The sequence below is a fragment of the Hemibagrus wyckioides genome, linkage group LG09, assembly GCF_019097595.1.
Source record: "Hemibagrus wyckioides isolate EC202008001 linkage group LG09, SWU_Hwy_1.0, whole genome shotgun sequence".
NCBI lineage: Eukaryota > Metazoa > Chordata > Actinopteri > Siluriformes > Bagridae > Hemibagrus > Hemibagrus wyckioides.
The window spans coordinates 2,412,720-2,436,389 of NC_080718.1; the positions used below are offsets into that span (position 1 = coordinate 2,412,720).

The window sequence follows — 23,670 nt, forward strand, 5'->3', positions numbered from 1 at the left end:
TCTTCGTTAGTGTTCGGTTAGGCTAACATTGATTATAGTAGCTAACGTACAGAGGATAATGGAGGACAATGAAACTGAAACAGTGGCCAATATTGTGTTGGAGGTTTCACGCATATATATGGTCAGCATACCACCATGAAGGATGAACTACATCCAGCTGGAGTAACTGTCGACACAAGAAGAAGCTCTCTGAAGGGGATGTCCCCAGATTGTTTCCAAAAAACATAAAACCACAGCTGCCCAACTCACTGATGCACACCTCAGCTCCCCTGTTTATACCAAAACTGTTCATCCGGAGCTCCAAAGGTCAATATTCATGGTCAGGCTGCTATAGCCAAACCTTTGGTCACCCGTACCAATGCCAAGCGTTGGTTTCATTGGAGCCAGCAGCGGAAATCTTGGGCTGTGGGTAATGTGAAATATGTATTGTTCTCCTTCATTGTCCACCTTCATTGTCTATCCCACATCCTGGAGAAGATCCCAAAGGACGTTTACCATCCAGACTGCATGCCAGAGTGAAGCATGGGGGTGGATCAGTGATGGTATCGTCTCTAATATCATTGCATTCCCTTAGGCCCACTACTTGTCCTAGATGGTCGTGTCAAGGATTATTGAACCACCCAATGGTTCAAACCCTGTTTGTGGTGCTTTATATGAGGATGCACCAATACACACAGCAAGAGGTTTGATAAACATGAAAGTTAAGTTGAACATCTCCCATAACCTGCACAGTCACAAGATCTGAAGTCATTTTGAGGTGTTTTATGGAGAAGAGAGTCAGGAAATGTTTTCCTCCACCAGCATCACATAATGACCTCGCCACTGTTCTGCAAGATGAATGGCTCAAAATCCCTCTGGCCACCGTGCAGGACGTGTATCTGTCATTCTCAAGATGACTCGATGCAGTATTGGCCGGAAAAAGAGGCCCTACACCATACTAATAAATTACTGTGGTCTAAAACCAGGTGTTTCAGCTTCGTTGTCTGACCCTGTAGACAGGCTAGGCAACAAAATTCGAGCTAATGGTAAATATTGGCTATTTACACACTTTTTGTCCTTCAGTAAATTAATTATCATGAATCATGCACTGTATATAACTATCGAACATACAGAGGGAATGTTTTCAGGCAAAACAGTGGAGCATATAATATGTTTTGGATAAACTTCTGGCTGGAAACTTAAAGGTTTAATAAAATAGGATTTTGATACGTGTGTATATGTATAAGTTTAAGTATAATTTCTCAGTACTTTTCCACTCCGGACTGCTGTTAATGTAGTCCTAATATGTGCAGTTACCACTTCCTGTTTATTGAAGCAACGTAACCAGCATGACTCAACTGTGACAACTTAGTTAGATTCCATACCACTGAAGTCATATAAGCTACAAGGAAAGCTAATCCCATTTGGGAGGCCATAATAGGGCAGTTCATTACGTACACAGGAAGACAAAGGATTAGACTCATAGAAGGCTTAAAGTATTTAAAGATGCCTGTTCTAAAGCATTAATGCAATGAATCAGACAGATGACCACATGGTTGTCACAGCTAAAGTTCCATGTGTATCTTATGTGTATCATGAGCACTAGTGGTAACACTCCTAGCTTTCACGTTAAGATTGATGATTAGTAGGTCACATGAACGTAACAACAGTGTCGAGGAGTTCATGTCTTCAAGATAAACTAGCTTAAGTTAAGTAGCATTTATTTGTCGCATATACATTACTGCACAGTGAAATACACCGATTAGCCATAACATTGTGAGTGAGAAGTGAATAAGACTGATGATCTCCTCGTTAGTGGGTGGGATATATTAGGCAGCAAGTCAACATTTTGTCCTCAAAGTTGATGTGTTAGAAGCAGGAAAAATGGGCAAGCGTAAGGATTTGAGCGAGGGCCAAATTGTGATGGCTAGACGACTGGATCTCCAAAACTGCAGCTCTTGTGGGGTGTTCCCGGTCTGCAGTGGTCAGTATCTATTAAAAGTGGTCCAAGGAAGGAACAGTGGTGAACTGGTGACAGGGTCATGGATGGCCAAGGCTCATTGATGCACGTGGGGAGTGAAGGCTGGCCCGTGTGATCCGATCCAACAGACGAGCTACTGTTGCTCACAGTGATGAAGAAGTTAATGCTGGTTCTGACAGAAAGGTGTCAGAATACACAGCGCATGATGGGTCAGGCAGCAAAAGGAGTATCAACACAATATTAGGCAGGTGGTCATAATGTTATGCCTGACCAGTGTACTTTCTTCACATGTCCCATCCTTGACAGGTTGGGGTCAGAGCACAGGGTCAGCCAGAGAGCAGTGGATAGCCTGGCAGTGCTTGAGTTTAAACCCTGATCTTCCAATCGACATCCATGAGCCTTAACCACTTGATCTGTCTACCAAGATATAAATGTAGCTAGACTACATTTATAGTAGAATAAATGTAGAAGAACTATTTTCCAAATATAGTGCAAAAAAAAAAGTAGTATATCCTGTACAAGATGTCAATTTTATTAATAAACAGTCGGTCATATTATAATCATATCACCATGTTCATATTGTCAGTTATTGTATTATTTTCATAAGCTGTATTTTTTTTTAAATATTCCATTTTATTTAAAAAACCCATTTTATTTTATTTTACTTATAAATTCCATTTTTGATAATAATTTTTTATTATTATAATTTTTTTTTTTTTACTGTGTATGATGGCATATGCGACTGATAAAATTTGCTTTTAAATTTAAATTATTAACACAGCTCTTACGAATGGGATGGAAATCCCAGAGACGCAGAAATATTCCTCCCTTCGCCTTTTCACCTAACGCTAATCCAGTTCCGATATTTAACTAAAGAATTCTTCAGCATCTACTTTTACGTCAGTTTAAAAGCAATTCTCCACACCGATCCCAACGTGTTCTTCTTGCCTTTGTGTTTCCTCATAGTAGTAGAAAAGGTTGTCGATAAAAGGCCACGTTTGCTGCAGAGGCAGAACACTATTACCGTACATGCCTGAACAGGACCAGAGGCAGATGGAGATTATATAAAATACCCACGCATTACAGAGCAGGCAGGAATAATAACCTCAGAAAGAGAACCGTGCCGAACAATGAAACGTATCAGATCTGAGATATAACTGTACTCAGAAATAAATACGCTGCTTCATTTTTGCTCACCCTTTTATGAAAATATCAACTTCATCCAGAACAGGAGCATGATTAGGATTTTCCCCCTAGTGTATAAGTGCAGATGGTTAATTCTGGTTAAAAGCTCTGATGCTGTAATTACAGTTGCTAAATATATTAGTAATAATTGTTTGTCTTTTGATTAGGCGTCACACGCAGGAGGCGAGGAATGAAGGTTACGTCATGTGGCTCTGTCTCGTAAACATCCACATAAAAAAGAGGCTTGCTGGAGCATGTCCAGGAGGCTCCACTGTTATGCTTCACTATAAAGTAGGGAATAAAACATGACATGGCATGCGGTTTCAGGAAAAACAATCAGCGTCAAGGTGATGCGATGCGGCCTAACGTGAAGTGAGGTTACTCGGAGTTGTTGATTTTCTTATTTCACATCCTGTCATGTTTATTTTTTTAATTTCTTATATAAACTTTTTTATCCATTTATTGTTACACTAATGCTGTAAAATGTCTGCGAATCAAGTTCCTCATATCGTTCTCTTACCAGCATGGAAGGAGTCTCCAGTGTCAGAGCTTTCCAACAGTCAGAACCTCGAAGTCAAAGCTGTTGTATTAGAGGAATAAAACACTTCAGGATGTTCAGTAATAGGAAAATAATTCGCAGGAACTCCACTTTGCATCACACCACCCCATTATTTTTATTTCTATTTCTATTTTTATTTCTCCGAGATGATTTTTCCCAAGGCGATTTTTTTTCCGAAACACAAAAGCAAACAAAACCGGAACGCTTGGAATTTTTATACATATAGCAGATTTGGGCCAAGATGCGACATGTGACATGATCAGCTATCATAGAAAGGCTGGGGTTGGAGCCTAAAAGAAGAATTCTGTGCTTGTGATTTTGCATATTTGAGTAGTTCTGCTCAAAATAGACAAAAAAATATTTTGGCTACAACAATCCTAATACACAATAATACACAAAATCCTGCATGGTCTGATAACAGTACATGTGTTTTTATTTAATGAAAGTTAGACAAAAATCCTAGGATAATTGTGTCCCAAAATCTCAATCAATAAATCACCTTGGGATGTCATTCTGCATCAGCAGTCTATCGCTGTGTGTGGGTTAGAGTTTATTCAGTGTCCGATCTTGAAGTTCTTCCTTCTCCAAGAGCAATCCTGAATAAAAGAGAAAGAGAAAAGTGTGTTCACCAGGCGATGTTTTAGCTCCCAGTGGAATGTGAGTCCAACTTTGCACTATCCCATAAGCCTGTTGGGTTGCAGCCAACATTCCCTAAAACGCACCTGGGTGAAATCACACCATCGCTTTTCTTTCTTTCTTTCTTTCTTTTTTTTTTCCAGGCTCTATTTACAGCACTTCCAGGGAGCGAGAAATGGTCCAGGATTAGCAGTGCTTTTTTTCGAGAGCGCATTATATCCGGCATCCGAGCAAATTCTATGTCACATCCAGGTCACTGTGAGAAATCCAACTCCAAAGGCATGCATCCTGGAGATATTTACAGCAGCAAACCACCCAGGGTTGTTAACAGGAAATAGCCACACGTACATATGTATATATATATATATATATATATATATATATATATATATATATATATATATATATATATATATATATATATATATATATACACACACACACACACACACATAAACTCCCTCCTGATATCGGTCTGTGTGTATAGAGATAAAACCCAGATGCCTGGGAGAGATTTAGGCCACGAAACGAACGGACAAATAAACAACACTGCCTTCTAGAGGACGCCCAAATGCTCCTGTATTAGCTGCTGTGTAAGGTACAACAGCTTCAGAAGGCCTTGTTTGATTATTTTTCATACCCACATGGAAAGAGCAGTCTCTGTAATAAACCCAAGGAGTCTACTTTTATAACTTCGGCTCGCTTTCATCTAAAGAACATTTAGCATCAGGACCGCAATCTGGTCACACAATATCGTTAACCTTAATCCAGGATTTCAGTTGTGGTGACTTTAAGTCTGTGTGTGGCTGTGGCTTGATGCGTGTGTGTGTGTGTGTGTTCAGTTCTTGTCTCCACATGCATATTAAAACAAGCATCTGTGTGATGTGGCTGGATCTAATCACACACAGAAATTTGTTTCATGGCTGTTGCTCAGTTTAACACCAAAAAACTCTAGGCTCTAGTCATGGGATAGTGAAAACAAATCATAAAATAAAGATCCTGCAATTATTCAAACAACGTCGTAGGCTATATGGTCGAACGTATGTGGACGCTTCAGGGAAATGTGTGGGTCTTCCCTAAACTGTTGCCACACACAATTTGGAAGTGTTTTTGTACCAATTTTTTCTTCACAGGAACTAAGAGTTAAACTTGTTCTAGCACGGAAACCACAACGTTTTACATTTCAAATAAAAATTTTATTTGTCACATACACAATATAACGCAGTAAGACATGGACTGAAATGATTTTTGAGTTTCCACAGCGAATCTGTATGAATGAAAGGGAATTAAATAAGAAGAAAGAACACACACACACACATATATACACACACAAACACACAAAGGCTAAAATTTACTATACATGTGGGACTGGGAAGAAAGTGAAATGAAAAGTACAGTCTATTGAATACATATTTATTGAATACAGATGTGCTCAGGTGTGCAGTGCAAAATATGTGCACTGTAAAATATGTCTGTTAGAGGTGTGTGTTCAGAATAATTCTAGGTATTGTCCTGGTTTATGGCCTGAATGAAGAGTCAGTAGGAAGAAGCTCCTCTACGTTCTCTCTGTATTCGCCTTCAAGGAACTGAAGAAGCATCAGAGAGAAGAGTCCATTATTCGTATACCCGAGGTCATCGACTCACTTCCTGGACTTGATCCAGCACCAGCATTAATTAAATAACAACATGTTGTGCTATAAATGATATAGGTGGTGTAATTATTTTCTTAGTATTTAATAAAAAAACCCAACATGCCATAATTTTTATCCACTTGAAGTTAATGTTGTGGAACATCTATGAGACCAGTTGTAAGTATTATGGCTTAAATTATAGCAGTTATAAACAACCAGCCTTGGATTTTTCCTCTCTCTTTTTTTCCCCCCACCTATTTTTAAATTTTTTTTTGTAGAATTAATTTTGTAGAACTTTATAGAATATTTTTTTTTATATAGAATCCAGAACAATACAGAACGTAAAACTATATATAATTACAGAATACAATTTCCTTCTCCAACAAAAAAATTAAATATCTAAATAATAAAAATAAAAATACATAAATTTTAAAGTTGTCTTTATTTGTCACATATACATTAACGCAAAGTGAAATTCTTTCTTCGCGTATCCAATTCTTGGGGATTGGGGTCAGAGCACAGGGTCAGTTGTGATGCAGTGCCCCTGGAGCAGGGTGGGATGGGGGCCTTGCTCAAGGGCCCAACGGTGGCAGCTTGGCGATGATGAGGCTTAAACCACAATCTTTCGGGTAACGACTCAGAGCCACCCCTAAAATAAATTAATAAATAATAAATAAAATAAATAAATACATAAATATTTATCAACAGTTATGAGTCAGCATTCATCTTTGTACTCTCTCTAAATAATAATAATAATAATAATAATAATAATAATAATAATAATATATTTTTTCCCCATCTGTTACAGCTGTATAGTTACTATAGAAATGATAAGATATTTGAAACAGAGCTATTAATATAAACATTTCCTTTAAACATTATTGTAAGAGTTTGCAGTTATAGATAATTAATCAACAGAGCCTGCTCTAATCCTTAGCTGTCTATTGAGTACTAGTTTTAGACTAAAGTTCCTTCTGCTGTTGTGGCCTTTCTGCCTCAGCGTTTTTGTGTGTCTTGAGCTACTTTTCTGTGTAAAAAGTTGCTATTTGAGTTACTGTTGCCTTCCTGTCAGTTTTTCTTCCCTCCATCCTTTCTCATCAACAAGCAAAACTGATGATTTTTTTGTTTCATATTCACACCAAAACTCTAGAGCGTAAAAAAAAAAACCCCAGGATAAGAAAGCAATTTTCACACCATCTAACACCAACAATCAGGACACGATCAAAAAAAGCCACCGAGATCTCTTTTTTTCCCCCTCACTAATCTGATATTTGTTGTGCAAATGAAACGAATCTGCATGCATTGCTCTGTTGCTATATGACTGGCTGAAAAGATGTAAAGACGCAGCTAATAAAGTAGCCAGGGAGCGTATATTATATTGGAAAACGACCTTACTGGTATTTTCCCAGTGCTATCACAGCAGAGCGTAAATGGATGAGATCAGTTCTTTGGTTAATGAATCCTTATAGCTTTTGATTTACATTTGAAGCAGGAATTCAGCAGCTTAATGGCACTCAAAACCTGAACTTATAGCGCCTCCATGTGTTCACTATTATATATGACGCCTTCCTGTTATGAGTGTCCCTGTTCATAGTTTGACCATTGATTGAATACGCAGAATGCACTGTGGACCAATATAGAATTCTGAAGAGTGCATTTGGGAGGTCATCTACAGCTCAGTGGTTAAAATTTTGGAAGGTTATTTTGGAAACCACTGAGTGGAAGGTTAAGAGTCCAAGTCCCCGAGTGTCTCTTTTCTTTCCTCCAGAGCAAGAACTAAAATGAGATTCTTGATAAATCCCCGTAACATAAAAATCATAACCGATAATTGTCCTTGTAAACATGTTCTCTCTTAGACTTACACAAGAGATTGCAGATCTTGAGAGAAATTCACCTTTAGAGAACAGGAACTGGAGTTGTTTCAAAAGATCCTGTAGATGTCCTTTTTGCAAAATGTAGCTCTAGTGCTTAGGTTAGATCCTGTAGATATAACAGACATTTTAGAATTTCTGCTGAATTATTATTATTATTTTGCAAAATTTTGAACTTATGAACATACGAACCATATGTTTAATAGTTACATCATTGTAAATAGAGTGTAAGGAACAAGGTGATCATCATATCCACATCACTTACATTCCTGTAATATCCTATTATGTGATATGCTATTTCACTGAAACTATGTAAATATTGCTCACACGAGGGATGTAGGAGCTTAGTGGACAAGGTGTTGTCCTACTGATCAGAATCCCAGGTCCACCAAGCTGCCACTGCTGGGCCCCAGAGCAAGGCCCTTAACCGGCAATTGCTTAGTTGTGTAAAATGAGATAATTTGTATGTTGCTCTGGATAAGGGTGTCTGACAAATTCAACTCTATTCCACAAAAGCCCATGCTTTTTTTCTTTCTTTTTTCCTGCTATCTATCTTTCATATCCTTTACATTAAATTGTTATATTTTCTGCATTTTCGGGTGATTAAAAAAACTTCTCTAAACATTACAAACTTTTCCAACCTAAATGAAATGTAAAAGAGAATGAGTGACTGCCAGTAAAAGTAACAGATGACAGTAAATTACAGTAACACGTGACTTTTTTACTGTAGATTAAAAAAAAAAAGTGAGTCAGGGATCAGCATAATCTCCAGAATTTAGTCAGATTTTCCAAGAATCTCCAAACCGATTTCCATATAACTGATAAAAACACATACTGACCAAACAAATACTTTGATTATATATATATATATATATATATTCACTTTATCCAGTAGTTATTTTATGTAGAAAATGTTTAACTCTACTATTTTACAACATTTCTTAACACAGGCCTAAGTCTGTTGCAGAGCACTGCATTCAAATACATTATATGGATTATAGATTACATCGAAAAATATCTATTTGGGCTCTTGATGTTTAACAGCTCATGTTGGACGTTTGGGGGGGGGGGGGGGGCAAAGTTAGGGAGAGGCAAGATTAAGATGGTTTGGACATGGTTCAGAGGAGGGAGAGTGAGTATATCGGTAGGAGAATGTTGGACATGGAGCTGCCAGGCAGGAGGAAGGCCAAAGAGGAGGTATATGGATGTAATAAATGAGGATATGAAGCTAGTGGGTGCAAGTGTTGAGGATGCAGAAGATAGGGATAGGTGGAGAGAGATGATTCGCTGTGGCGAAGTGAAAAGCCGAAAGAAGAAGATGTTTAAGTAAGATTAGACATGTCATGTTCAGCTGTAAAACCCCTGTGACTTATATTCGTTTGTCTATTGACAATATTGTCTTTAATAAGCACCTCCTACTGGAAATATATACAGGTATATAGCATTGTGCAAAGGTTTTTAGGCGGCTGTAAAGTAAGAAAGCTTTCAAAAAAATAGTTGATTAACATAATACATGAACAGAGGGGAAATCTATATTTGGTGTGGTCACTCTTTGCTTGCAAAACAGCATCGACCACAGCGTCTGTGGTCCTCAGCATTTCCTTTGTGCTGCTTCGTGATAGCTTGAAACCTCCGTGCAACTCAATTCAATTTTATTTGCATAGGGCTTTTAACAATGGACATTGTCTCTCAGAACATAAGAAATATAGTACAACCATTTCAAAATTAATATTAGACAAAAATTTCAAGACCACTATTAGACTTATATTCAAATTTGTTTGCATTAATCCATAGTGAGCAAGGTTGAGGCGATTGGAGCGAGGAAAAACTCCCTTAGATGGTAAGAGGAAGAAACCAGACTCAAAAGGAAACCTCATTTGGGTGATTCCGGAGAGTGTGAATTATCATAAACACCAGAGAGTGTGTTTATAAAAGGGAGCCCCATTTGGGTGACTCTGGAGAGAGTGAATTATCATAAACACCAGAGAGTGTGTTTATAAAAGGGAGCCCCATTTGGGTGACTCTGGAGAGTGTGAATTATCATAAACACCAGAGAGTTTGATTATGAATAATGTCCTTTCTACAGTCATATACAGGCAGTATAGATCTGAGTTCACTGTAAATTCAACACTAACTCCTCCTTGCCCTGGTGTATGACCTGTGTCATGGAAATGACTTACAAAACCTCACACTTAGTAGCTTTGTCTGTTCCTCACCCAGTGTTAACCATCCTACACTTTCAGTTTCAGGTAATGACTGTGTTTTCACATACATATGACACTGTTGATCATTAACACACTTGCTTGGTATAATTGTTTAATCAAACACCTGACTCTGATCCTACAAAAATCCCTGCAAGCACAGGAAGTGTATTCACCCCAAATATTGATTCAAATTATATAAATTGCTAAAAATAGTCAGAATTACAATAAGAAGCATTTCTTCACGCCTATATAAGACTTTTTCACAGTACTGCATTTCTAAAACAAAGATTAAGATGAGCAATCCCTACTGTATGTGTGTCCTGTTTTTGTTTTTTGTTTGGCAAAATGCTTGTACAAGCCCAAAAGTTCTGTAGAAGATAATTAATCACACACTGTATTTGCCTTATGAGGTTTCATTTTCTTTCTGATGAAATAACTCTTCATCCCTAAACGCTTGACTCACCCTCAAACAGCCAAATAGTCTTAAAAGGAAAATCGAAACCACGTGATCATAATGAAGAAAATGTCTCTGTTATACAGTTCATGCTGAAACTCTGAATATGGCACTATCTGGCAACGTCTAGCCCATGTTTTCAACAGGTTGTTTCCCATGAAAATGGAGAGAGACTGGACAAGTGGAGTTGTCTTACAGTAAAGTGGTGCATGAGGAGGAGGAGGGAGGGCGCAGTGACGCTGCATTGTGAAATCTTCTCGATTTCCACATATAGAAGCAGCTGTTAACACAAGACACTGGTCTGCTTGAATGCACTGCTCATTAGATGGTAAACCATCACATATGCAGAGAATATACTCCGGCTATACAGGACATCTAGTCTAGACTGCTTAGACTTAACAGTCACTGTGGGTAAAGTATTTATTTTTTTTTTTTTTGGAAGAACCTGAAGGATATATAACAGGAAGTGAGTTTTTTTTTTTTTTAAAATTATTATTATTAAAAAGAGAAGATTTCCAGCTTTCCAAACCAGGGCAGAGACAACATCCAGTTAAGGTGAGCCAAACACACACACTCATTTTCCAATTAAATATCACCTGTAAATTATTAGCCATCATATTACAATACAACCAGTTTTAACTACTCTGATGTCATCTCTGTATTATCCCAATTACAATGACGTTTCGATATTATTCTACACAAACCTCCCATCCATTTCTATCGTTTTAAACCGTTTAGATGGATGGAAAAACAAAACATTAGACACAAACATAAGTCAATATTTAGAAAGAGTTTAGGGGGGCGATATAGTGACACAGAAAGTAGTCTTTACTGTATCCCAGCTCCGGGGTCTATATGGTTTAATCCTGACCTCGGGTGCGTGGATTCTTTCTGGGGTCTCTGATGTACTCTTGGTGTCCATAGACATGTAACTGGGTGGACTGACTATGCTAGATATTCTAAAGGTGTGCACACATATCTTTATATTCATTCATTTTCCATCACAAGGCATCATACACACACCCATTCACCCGCACACTCACCCATAGGCCCTTAGGCATGTTTTTTCAGGAGATGTATTAAAAGTTAAGCATAGTTTCATCAGCTGTGCAAGCAGAGAGCTTCCGATGCTGTCGGAGTTTGATAAACCACTAAATATTTCAAAGGAGCTAGACAAAATAACCAGCCAGTGTCGTCTGGTCAGCCTCCAAAAAAAAGACGTTTGTACAATCCGAATGCAAGATAATGCTATCTCTGTTAGCATTGCTAATGCTCTAGTTATTTTTAGAGAAGAAATAAAGTGATGAATGAGCTCATCGTTTCTTTGGAAACTATATACTGTTAGTATCAGTGGTTAAGATGCTGGACCACTGACCAGAAGATCATAAGTTCAAATCCATGCACCAGCGCCGTTGGGCCCTCGAACAAGATGCAACCTGACCCTCATGTGCTCAGTTGTATAAATTAAATTAACCGCTCTGGAGGATGGAACATAAAGGGGTATAATTCGTTTTGAATCTGTTGATGTTTCAGTGATGTACACAATGCTGGTTTGTCTAGCAGAAGAGATCAGAAAACGAAAACTCAACCAATCACCACCAATTTATCCAGTTTTCCTACTGATGACACGTTGACAGATTATACAGTATATCACAACAGATATAGAATGCTCTTGAAAAAAATTGTGCACTCTTTTCTTTGTAGGCAGAGCAGATTCGAATAGACCGTTTTAAAGCAGTCCAAAACATGCTAGGACGGACATTTTGATGATAACGCCTGATAACATTCAGAATCGAGCGGCGACGTATTGTGTAACGTGTGAATAACCCTGAAATGTGCCGCACCTCTTGGCACTGCTCTTTGGAATATTTTTATGATAAATGGACCGGAAGCTTCCACCTTTCTTCTCCGATTACCTTTTTACCATCAGTGATAGTTAATCCTAATCTTTTGAGCATTAAGCAATTACTTAAATGACATTAAATCATTATAAAGATATATATTGTTAAAAAATAATCTATGAGGTTGAAATTGAAGCAGCCGGAAAGTGTTACAGAGGTACAAGTTGCTTGTATGCATTTTGATTTAGAATATCAAAGAAAGTTAGAATCTAAAGCGTTCTTTGTTATAGGACAACTCTTATTTTTCAGTCCTTAGCAATTAACCCTTAGTTTCAATGTACAGTAGAACAATGCATCATAGTGTTTCTTTGAGATAGGATGTCCAAGTAGGGGTCTTTTTAGGTGTTTTTTTAGCCTTAGTTACCCAATAAACCTTTAAAAAACCCCTGAAGCACCCTGGAGACTACAGCTGGATTGCAGCAGACAATACAATGTCGGCTGTGTTGTGCGGAAGCCCCACAGAATTGAGTCATTGTGGGAACTCCAGCTCAGTGTACCCAGAGGCCTGATGTGCTCTTTCACGTCCTGTGCAATCCGACCTTTAACAACTTTTACAGTTTTGAAAAGTATAAACCTGAACAGACTTTTATTTGGCTTGTCTGATTGGCCGCCTTGTAAATGTAGTTAAAGAATAAACACCCTTACAGGAAACTCGCGCTAGATAATAAAATGCACTTTTGAATCACTCACCTTGTGGAAAAATGTGATCTGGTGATGTAAGTATGTGTGCTCGGGTATAAACTTACTGTATATAATATTAATACCGCGGGGGAAGGGAACTTTTGAACAGTTGTGAGTCTTCACAACGTATGTTTTTCTGTGTAATGTTCATTTTTAATGATACAATCATTATGCTAATCTTTCTCTAGCCGAGACCGATCCAGTTCTAACACTGACCAATGACTTACCGTGTATGTTGTACAATCAGGCAGTTTTGGTCGTTTGGTTTGTTCACGAGCTCGGTTACCCTTAGTTCTTTCGTTGTTTCTGTGGGTTTCCTCAGGGTTCTTCAGAAAATAAAATAAAAAGAGCCTTGGGGAACCTCTGAAGATTCTGTGTAGAAACCTAAAAGTGTTTCTGTGCCATGGAAAAGCGGTTCAAAGTACAAAATAAGAGCTTTAAATGCTGTCGAACTGTAGATGATACCCCCCAAACCCCACCGCCCTCCAAAACGGTTGTAGTAGGTCATGACTTTATTTAGTTTTAAAAATTGAAAAGAGAGAAGAGAGAGAGAGAGAGAGAGAGAATTAAAATTTTTAAGCTAGGAAATCCTTCTCATCACACATCCTGCACTTTATACAGCATCTTAATTCACTGTCTGTCTTAGTAGTTGCCAGTTTGTAGTCATAAAGAAAAATGTGTGTGTGTGTATGAAAGAGAGAGCTACTTATTTTTTTTTGTCTTTTGTGACTCTTTTTCTAAATAAAAGCTCACATGCAGGGTGAAATATCTTTTTCAGATGTTTTCAACAGAGCCTCCTGTCAGCAGGCACACTTTACAGAGCTCGAACGGCACCAATGCCACAAACGACGAATTCCTGGATTCAGAATTCCGCTACACACTCTTCCCGGCTTTCTACAGCGTGGTGTTTGTAATTGGACTGGTAGCTAACGTGTACGCCCTCTATGTCCTGCATCACATGCGAGAGTCCAGAGCTATGAGTGAGATGCGCATCTACATGACCAACCTGACGATGGCGGACCTGCTATTCGTCTGTGTGCTTCCCTTCTGGATTGGCTATTATAAAAACCAAGGCAATTGGACGTACTCGGACCCATTGTGCCGCATCAGCGGCTCACTGTTCTTCATCAACACCTATTGCTCCATTATCTTCCTCACCGTCATCAGCATCAATCGCTACTGGGCTGTGACTCAGCCACTGGTGGCCGCCTCCTCCGACTGCTGGAAACGTGGCACTGTTGTCTCAGTGATCACCTGGGGTATTACCCTGGCGATGGCAGCCAAACAGCTTCTTGAACCTGGGATCCAGAAAGACCCGAGAAAAGGAATCCTGAGATGCTTCGAAGGCTATCAAAATCATGATACAGATTCCAGGCTCTCTGTCGTTATTATCCACTTCATCATCATTGGCCTGTTCTTTGCAGTCTTCCTCCTTGTGGTGTTGTGCAACGTGCGTATCGCTTGCGCCCTCCTCACGCAGCCCATCAGTCAGCCCCGACCCAGTACAGGAAGACGTCCCCACGGTACCAAACGCCGCGCCTTGCGGATGCTGTGTGCGGTTGTAGGTGTGTTTGTTATTTGTTTTGTTCCGCATCACGTGGTCCAGGGACCCTGGACGCTGGCTGTTCTGAGGATAACCAACTGGAGTGAGGAAACCAGGCAGTATCTCAACGACGCCCACCAAGTCACGCTGGTCCTCATGGGGTTGAACTGCATCCTGGATCCGATTGTATACTGCTTCTCTACCAGGAAGTTCCGCATATACATCCAGGATCATTTCAAGAAAGTGAAGAAGGGGAAAGCCTGCTCCACACACACCAGCACCACAGGCTTGTCTGTGAAAATCAGGAATCAGTGTGAAGAACTGAGCGTTTTTGAAGTGAAGGAGGAGCAGAAGGAGTCATTTTAGCAGTCTGGGATATCAAGCAAAGACTATAAGCCTTTGTCTAGGCTAGAAGAAATTTTCATCCAGAAGGAGAAATGAACTCCTGCTAGCATCTGTAGCAGGAGGTAGTCGAACAGCATTGTGGGAAATGTATGAAACTGTTAAAAATGCCTGTGAGGAACATTTGAGAAGCTGAAAAGGTCAACCTGGTATTTCATTGCTCTGGTCTCTTTCAGCATGAAATCTTGGACACTTTCTAGGATCACATGTTAATTGTAATGACTCAGGGTGAATTGTTTTGCATGAAGCAGTTGGCTAGTAGCTAATTCCATAATTATTTTGGCACTCTCCATTTCAAGATTTTAAAGACCCAGACATTGTTCCAACCTTTCAAATATTAACAGTTTTGTTTCGGACTTCCCATTTTTCTCTGAATTTCACAAGGCTGGTTTTGTTTGTGTGTGTGTGTGTTCCTCAAAAGACAGGAAGTAGAGTATCCTTTGGTCTAACCCATCCCTCTTACTTATATGAATCACACCACCAGTGCTCAAACCACTAGCTTTTTTCCAAACTTTAAAATTCTTCAGCTAATTTCACATTTTAACAGAATATATTTATTCTTTTTACCTCAGTAGTTGCTCAGGGAGAGGATTGTGCATGTTCGTGGGTTTGTCACAGGATGTATATGATGTTTGTGTCTTGAATGTTGGAGTGAAGTCACTTTAGATGTCCTAAACATGTACAGAACCATGTCTTTCCTTTTTGGTGTAAATCCAAACAGAAATCTATTATTACAGACGTTTTCAAAGGTATATACTATATTATGTTCATATATATATATATATACTCTATTTTTGCATTTTTTTTAATTTGCAGTGTTGATGAAGTATCAGTGCACTTAACTGTTAAATAAACTGTCTAAACCTTCCTTTGTTCTTTCTTTGTGGGAGAAATCGTGGTCATTATTATATTTTGTCCTAGCTTTCCAAAACATGTCATAAATGATATCATGGATTTATAGGCTCTTATAGGGTCTGAAATTCTGTTAAAACACACACACACACACACGCAAAAATAAATAAATAAACAAACAAAGAAACAAATAAATAGTTTAAAACTGAGACTTCTCTGTTTTCCTCTGTAATGATCAAAAATCATAAGTAAAAGATTTCAGTGTACACGTACTTTAATTGACACTACAGTTTACACAGTAACCAGTGATTTTTTTTTTTTTTTTTTTTTTTTTTTTTACAGTTGAAATACTGAAAATGAGAAAGAAACCCAGCAAAATAGCAGATAAAGGAAATTGGTTGAGCATGTAAAAAGGAAGGAAATGTTGAAAGCTTTTCAAAAAAAAAAGGAAAGCTAGGAAATGCTCATGCTATACCACTGAATTTAGACCACTCACGTAGCATGAAGAGTAACGTCGGAAAGAAAGTGATAATTCATGTGAAACGTTCTCAGGAAGGAGGAAAAAAAGTCATCTGGTTACAAAAAGAAACAAATAAACAAACAAACAGAAAAATAAAATTTTATGCCTGAAGTGTAGACTTTTGACAGAAAAAAAGCTTTATTTTGATTGGTCCTCAAAATGTAATTATTTAAACTGCTTTAAATGATGATTTAAATTGATAATAATAATAATAATAATAATAATAATTATTATTATTATTATTATTAGTAGTAGTAGTAGTAGTAGTAGTAGTAGTAGTAGTATATGATATAAGCAGGAGGCAGGAATGGGACACTGTTGGACCTCAGAGTCCATCTCTGAGTGGACACATCACAAGGTGGTCCAGGTTCTTCTCCAATTTCCTATTACTTACTATTTACTTGCAAAAATGAAACAACCTAATAAACAAAAAAAGACGCTTCAGGCTTTGATGAGAAGGAGCAAAACTTGGTTTTATTGCAGTCCGATAAGTCTTCAGAAAATATCTTCAGCAGTCAGACCCAAAAGACCCCCTTTATTGATCCTCTTTCTTTTAATTTGTATAGCTTCTTAGAATCTATTTTTTTTGTGCTAATTTGTGTCCTTTATTTGACCAATGTTTTAAAACAGTGACCCATATTTAAATAATTGACACTATAGCCATACGCTATATCGACAAAAGTTTTGTGACTCCAAACCCCTCCAAGTCACTGAATTCAGGTGTTGTTTTTCAGGGGTTGGGCTCGGCCCCTTAGTTCCACTGAAAGGAACTCTTAATGCTTCAGCTTCATTCCAAGACATTTTGGACAATTTCATGCTTTGTGGGAACAGTTTGGGGATGACCCCTTCCTGTTCCAACATGACTGCACACCAGTGCACAAAGCAAGGTCCATAAAGACATGGATGAGTGAGTTTGGTGTGGAGGAACTCAACCTGATAGAACACCTTTGGGATGAATTAGAGTGGTGACCTTCTTGTCAAACATCAGTGTCTGATCTCACAAATACGCTTCTAGAGTAATTCCCATAAACACACTCCTAAATCTTATGGAAAGCCTTTCCAGAAGAGTTGAAGCTGCAAAAGGCGGGACAACTCCATATTACATTCATGTGCATGTAAAGGCAGACGTCCCAAAACTTTTGGCAATAGATTGTATCTCTCTCCTATTCCCTCTGTCTCCCTCTCCCAATCTCTCAAGCTCCAGTAAGTTAGTCATGATGAAGTACACCAGAACTAAGTTTAACAATAATCATTCATAAATTATCAACAGATACAAGGCTGTAGTTTGAACACAAACTGTTCTTAACTATAATTAACCATCTACCTCTGAGGCTAAAAGCAAATAAAATCTTTATTTTTATTGCATTTATTTCGAATCTTTTATTCGGCCTTTGCATATGTAAGTCTCAATCTTTGCACATCCAGCTCCGATGTCAGCTTCTCAACAGACGTCTTGCATCATCTAAATGGATAAGCTTTATTCTTTCTTAGATCTACTCTAAGCTCTACTCTTTAGCTGTAGCTCATGCTCTACCTTGCTGTTTCAGCGTATTGCTTGTTCATGCATGGTGTTTCTACTGCACGACTTCTGCTGCTATGCTTATTTTTAACATAAGTCTTTATCCTACTCTAGCATCTGCTGCCTACTGTGGTTAGTGCTCTTTGCACCTACTGCTGTAGCTAGCGCTCTTCTTAGGAAGACAAAATCTAGTGCACATCCTCAGTCAGATCTAGCTTTTTTTTGCAAAAAATGGATGTAGTATTAGAAGTGGTCGCCCTGGGTCTTCTTTCTGTGAAACACACTGAGTTTGATAATAACTCATATATGCTTTACTCTTTATAATAAACTAATTATTTTCCTACACTGCTCTTCAAGCATATTTATTCTTATAAGGCTTCTAGTGGTTAAATATGTTAAATATTGCCTTAACGTAATTTGATATGCTGCTATTATAGTGCTTAAGCTTAAAGTAAAACTTTCAGAAAAATCTCAACAACACATTAAAGAGGAAGCCTTTATTAGTCACAGAAAGCTACTTTTCCTCACATATTACAAGAAGGTCAGAGTCAGAGCCAGCCATGATGCCACACCCCTGAAGCAGAGTGAGATAAGTGCCCCAATAGCAAACCCATGGCTTGAACCCCCAACCTTCTGATCAGTAAGCCAGAGCCTTAACCTATAAGTTGCCACCGCCCCGGGATGTAGCATAGTTTGGTGACTATAATATCTGCCTGAACTAGTCCACTTTGGAGGACCAGAGTTTAAAGAACTACAGCACTCCACTTAAAAACACTTCATTACTGACTTTCAGTATTAGATTTGAAACTGAACTCTTACTCAAGAACATATGCAAAAGAAAACCGTAATTTTCCTCCTTAAAGTTTCAGTTTGACCTTCAAAGTACACGGTAAGACTCACATTTAATTACAGCGACCACCAAAACCGACAAGATGGCGATTAGCGAGATAAGCATAATTTACTGAGACGTTCTGTTTTCCTGGGATTTTCCCATACTGAATACTGAATATTTCTTTCGCCTCCCTTATAAAAAAACAATCAGCTTTTAAATACTTGACTTGAAGCGGCATGTTGCTTTGATTCATTTTGTGAAATTTGGTTTGCGTTTGGTCAAAAATGCCGCCTTAGCATCCGTCCCAGCAGGCTAGTTAAACCATGCTAAATTCTAGAATTATCTATGGTAATTTATTATAATGAAACAATCAGACAAATAGATTTGTGTGGATTCAGATATTTTAACTTCACTGTATTTCGTTCAAATGCTAACGATGCATTTGATGCTTTTCATTTTCTTTTCTTATTTCTTTTCTGAACGTCCTACAATGTAGTTCTGGGTTGAACCTCAGGAGAACTCGCACATTTAACCAACAGATCTTTACAGCTTTAATTTGCTCATAAATGAATTACGGGGTTGAGATGTTTTATAGAATTTAGCAAATACACAAAGTATAGTTAATTAGCATAGGGGGTATTAACATGCAGATATGAGTTACGTACATGAGCTAAAATGAATGAATTCATTGTGAAGTTTACTTTCAGGCTCTAGTTTGGTTAACAGGGTTGTGCTTTCGAACCCAGTGGATTTTAAAATCAAGAAAAAAAAAAAGAGAGAAATGGAAAGTCTTTGGGAAAACCCAGTGATGAAATACCTTGTTGAACATGTGACTTGTGAAATATTCCAAAACAATAAAAAAATATTGTACGTTTTTGCATAACCTTAATAGATGACTCAATGGAACAGAGGTTTTTTTGTGGATTTGTACATTAATGCGACATTAAGGTTATATTTAAAATTAAAGTGGATTTACCTTTAAAAAGTATACTTTACCCTTAAATGGGGACAAGAAAAAAATGTTCTTACATTTTTTGTATTATTTATTTATTTTTTTAAATTAAGTGTAGATTTTGTAGATATTATTAATAATTAATTAATAAAGTTATTTTTTTTTTCTGAAACATGTATATATGCTGTTATGGAGGACTCTTATGTATGTTTTTTTTTTTTTTTACCTTTACTTTTCATTCAAGATTCTTTTATTGTCTTTACTGAGTACAGTGAAATTAGAGCAGTCCTTACAATGCAATTCTTATATGATGTGGGGCAAAATTATACATATATTTTACAAATGAAATAATAATAATAATAATAATAATAATAATAAATGCAGTCAAGGCAATAGTGATAAATAAGTTGATTATAGTAATGATGTATACGGTAAATTATATATATTTATATAAATTCTGTTTATATAGATATAAATAAGTTATTGATAATGAGAGGGTAGTAAAGTGTCATGGGATGTAAGCATGTCAAATAAAATAGAGAATAAAGTGCAGCAAAATCTAAACATGCTAAGTATATGTGAATAGACACATACTGAGGTATACAGAGAGTGCAAATTAATAAGTTTTTGGTTCGTGAAGTGAGGCACTTCAGGGCAGAGTTGAAATAAGGTGAGATGGGTCCTTTAGCATGTTTGCTGCCCTTCTGAAACAGCCTGCTGTGTACAGTTCCTTTAAGGAAGGGAGAGAGCAGACGATGATTTTTTGTGCTGAGTTGATCACCCTCTGGAGGGCTTTCTTGTCCACCTCTGAGCTTGCTGGTGTACCGGGTGGAGATACAGTACGTAGGTCCAAATGCCTGGCACTGAAGTGTAAATTTAGGATTTAGAAATTAGGTGCCAGTTTGACAGACTACCTGAAGCTAGTTTTCATCAGGTAGACGTCAGATGACCGTAGACAGTCCATGCTGATGATCATTCTGTCCACAAGGTGGCAGCCATACTCTATAGATCCAATGGACAAAACAACAACAAACAAAACCAAAACCCAGAACATCTCAGTAAAGCTGTGTAAAGATGATATTTGAGGATTCATCTCACTAGCCAGTCCTCTAGAAAGTACATTTAACCTGATAAATATTTTCAAGATCTGACAAGAGGACCTTGTATTGTTCACTCACCAATCTTAAAGCCAGGAATCTGTCACAACTCCAGAAAACCCTCGCAGGAGCTCTGATCACTTTCAGGTCAAGTGTGAGTTACGGGTCAAGAGTTACTTTCTTATTGTTAGCTCTGCTACTTACCAAGCCATTGTTCCGTTTCTATCGCCATTGATTCCACTGTGTTTTTCTGGATTTCTCACTAGATTTCTGGAATTTTTTTGTGCCAGTGCCTCTGTTGACTGCCTTTTCTGGTTTTGGGGTTTTTGCCTGTTTTCTTCTTGTGATTTTTGCCTGCCGTTTTGGACTGTTTTTTGTGTTATTTTATTAAACCACATATGAATTCTACACCCTCTGCTTCCTTGGGTTCCTGACAGAATCCATGAAGTCCAGGAAAACTTCTTAATATGTGATTAAAAGTTTATATTCCCACCAAGAACTGGGCCATGGAATTGCACAAAGATATTCCTGACCAATGGACAGAGCATCTGACGCTGGGCTCCATCAAGCCGTCAATGAATAATGTTTAATTTAATTGGCTGGCAGTGGTGGTTCAAGTGGTTAGAGCTCTGGGTTGTTGATTGGAGGATCGGGATTCAAGCCCCAGCACCACCAGGCTCCACTGTTGGGCCCTTGAGCAAACCTCCCTGCTCCAGGGGGTGCTGTATCATAGCTGCCCCTGTGCTCTGACCCCAACTTCCTCAGCTGGGATATGTGAAGAAAAGAATTCCACTGTGCGGTAATGTATGTGTGGTGATAATGAAGACTTTTTGCCAGCAGTTCTTCTAAAAATGTATACTTAGTACTATTCTAATGGTTTAATTTGCTACCTTTTACATACATACCAATGCAAGCAGGATCAGGTAGAGCTCTAGTTTCTAGATGCCAATGGATTCATGAATCCAATGGACTCATATGAAGACGATATCTGTTCTTTTCACATATCATCTTCATATGAGTCCATTAAAAGAAAAGAAGATTTTGGTTTACTTGTATTAATTGTACACCAGTGTCCCATCCAGAGTGATTTTTTTCCTCACACCCAGTGTTATGAAAATGAAAATTCAGCATTTTTCTAAATGTTACAGCTCTGGTTACTTTTTTCTCCCCATTTGTAAGCCCTGTGATCAGCAATGCTGCATGTCTAGAGGTTTCAAATGTCGCTCACACAAAATATTGCTGGTTGCACTTTCACCTAATGAGGTCCAGGTGGAGAAATAGCTAATCAGGTCACCTTTAAAAAAAATCCTCAAATCAGACCTGAGGTCATTTAGGTTAGGGAAAAAGATGCACTTTGGTTCTTAGCCTTTATGTACGGAAACAAAATAAGGGCTGGGTAGACTGGAGGGAGGATTAGGATGTTGCTGGGATGTGGCATGCTGTGAATCGCATCAGGAGACATCATTACACATCCAGAGGAGTTACCTGACCCAATTTAATGGATCTAAATTACTTCATATGTTGATGAATTAAGATGCGTGCATTAGTGTCAGAATCAGCACACTGTTCTGTAACCCTGATAAATGGCAGACTTTTTGTGATTCGTTCAGTTGAACTAAATGTAAATCAGATGGAATGAAATGTACAGTTGATTTGGCGCTTTCATGACTTTCATGTATCTCATTATTGATTATTGTACTCAACAGCGAAATTCCTTTGACATTGTGTAATTGGCATTTCAGACAATATGGACAAATATAGCAGAAATATATCCCAAAGAAGCCATGCTCACGTCATAGCACATCATTTAGCTGGCTAGCTCACACTGATTTGTACATTGCTGGTTTAACATCAGAAGGATTCGGCCATTTCTATCCACATAGGCTGCTCAAGTGCATGTTCAGTCTCTTGTCATTTCGAGACTTGGACTACTGCAACTCTCTACTTGCAGGTCTACTTCTGAATGCAAACGACCCAAATTGCAGCTGCGTAACCTGTCTAAATTTCTCCCACCCCACCCTACTGCTGCGTTTCCTCCACTGGCTTCTGGTAGCTGCACTCATCAGATTCAAAACACTGACCCTTTCCTACAAAGCCAAGAATGGACCAGCTCCCTCTTACCTCAAAGCTCTTATTACTTCTCACACTCCTTACAGGGAGTGGTTTAATACTCCCTCACATCTCCTAACACTGTTCGACTGGTCCCATTATCTCTGAGGTTAATAGGTGGGTATACATCAAGACTGTTCTCTGTTCTGGCACCGAGGTGGTGGAATGAACTTCCCCTAGATGTCCAAACAGCTGAGTCACTGACTGTCTTCAAATGAAGGATGAAGACCTACCTCTTCCTGAAACACTAATGTTTTACGTATTGTTGTACATTGTATTAAAGTTATATATTACTGTAAAGTATTTTTTTTGTACTCTGATGAAGTCACTAACTCTACAGTAAAAACTGTTTCAAGCTACAAAGTAGTTTTGTGTGTTGAACGCAGAGAAGCAGAGTAATAAACGATTAGAACCTTGCAAAACAGTGGATCGATTGAAGATGTTCTACACTCATCCCAGGAATCTGCTCATACAGATCATCATTTCAACACACTTTAAACACTGTGTCCCTTTATTCCTTTAACTGTATACTATAATCATTTATAGTTCCAGGAATTGAAGCTCAAGGCTATAAATGTGCAAGAATATGTAGTAAATATGGTGAGGTTGTAAATATGGTAAGGCAAAAAAGAAGAAGTGCTTGTGTGACTCGATTGTTGTTGTTGTTGTTGTTGATGTGGTTTTTAAGCTACATCATGCAACTTGGGAGTAAAATATTAGTAGTAAAAATATTTTGGATTCCATATGTAATGCTACGTATAC

The 23,670-nt window shown here is 38.1% G+C and overlaps 1 protein-coding gene across 1 annotated transcript; it reads left to right on the plus strand.

Annotated features, from left to right (window-relative positions):
* Positions 1–10,799: 10,799 nt before the first annotated feature.
* ptafr (platelet-activating factor receptor) lies at positions 10,800–15,907 on the plus strand. The gene is made up of 2 exons (XM_058398304.1): positions 10,800–11,055; positions 13,861–15,907. Exon 2 carries the CDS (start codon positions 13,861–13,863, stop codon positions 14,989–14,991), a length of 1,131 nt encoding a protein of 376 aa, XP_058254287.1. The 5' UTR covers positions 10,800–11,055; the 3' UTR covers positions 14,992–15,907.
* The last annotated feature ends 7,763 nt before the right edge of the window (positions 15,908–23,670 follow it).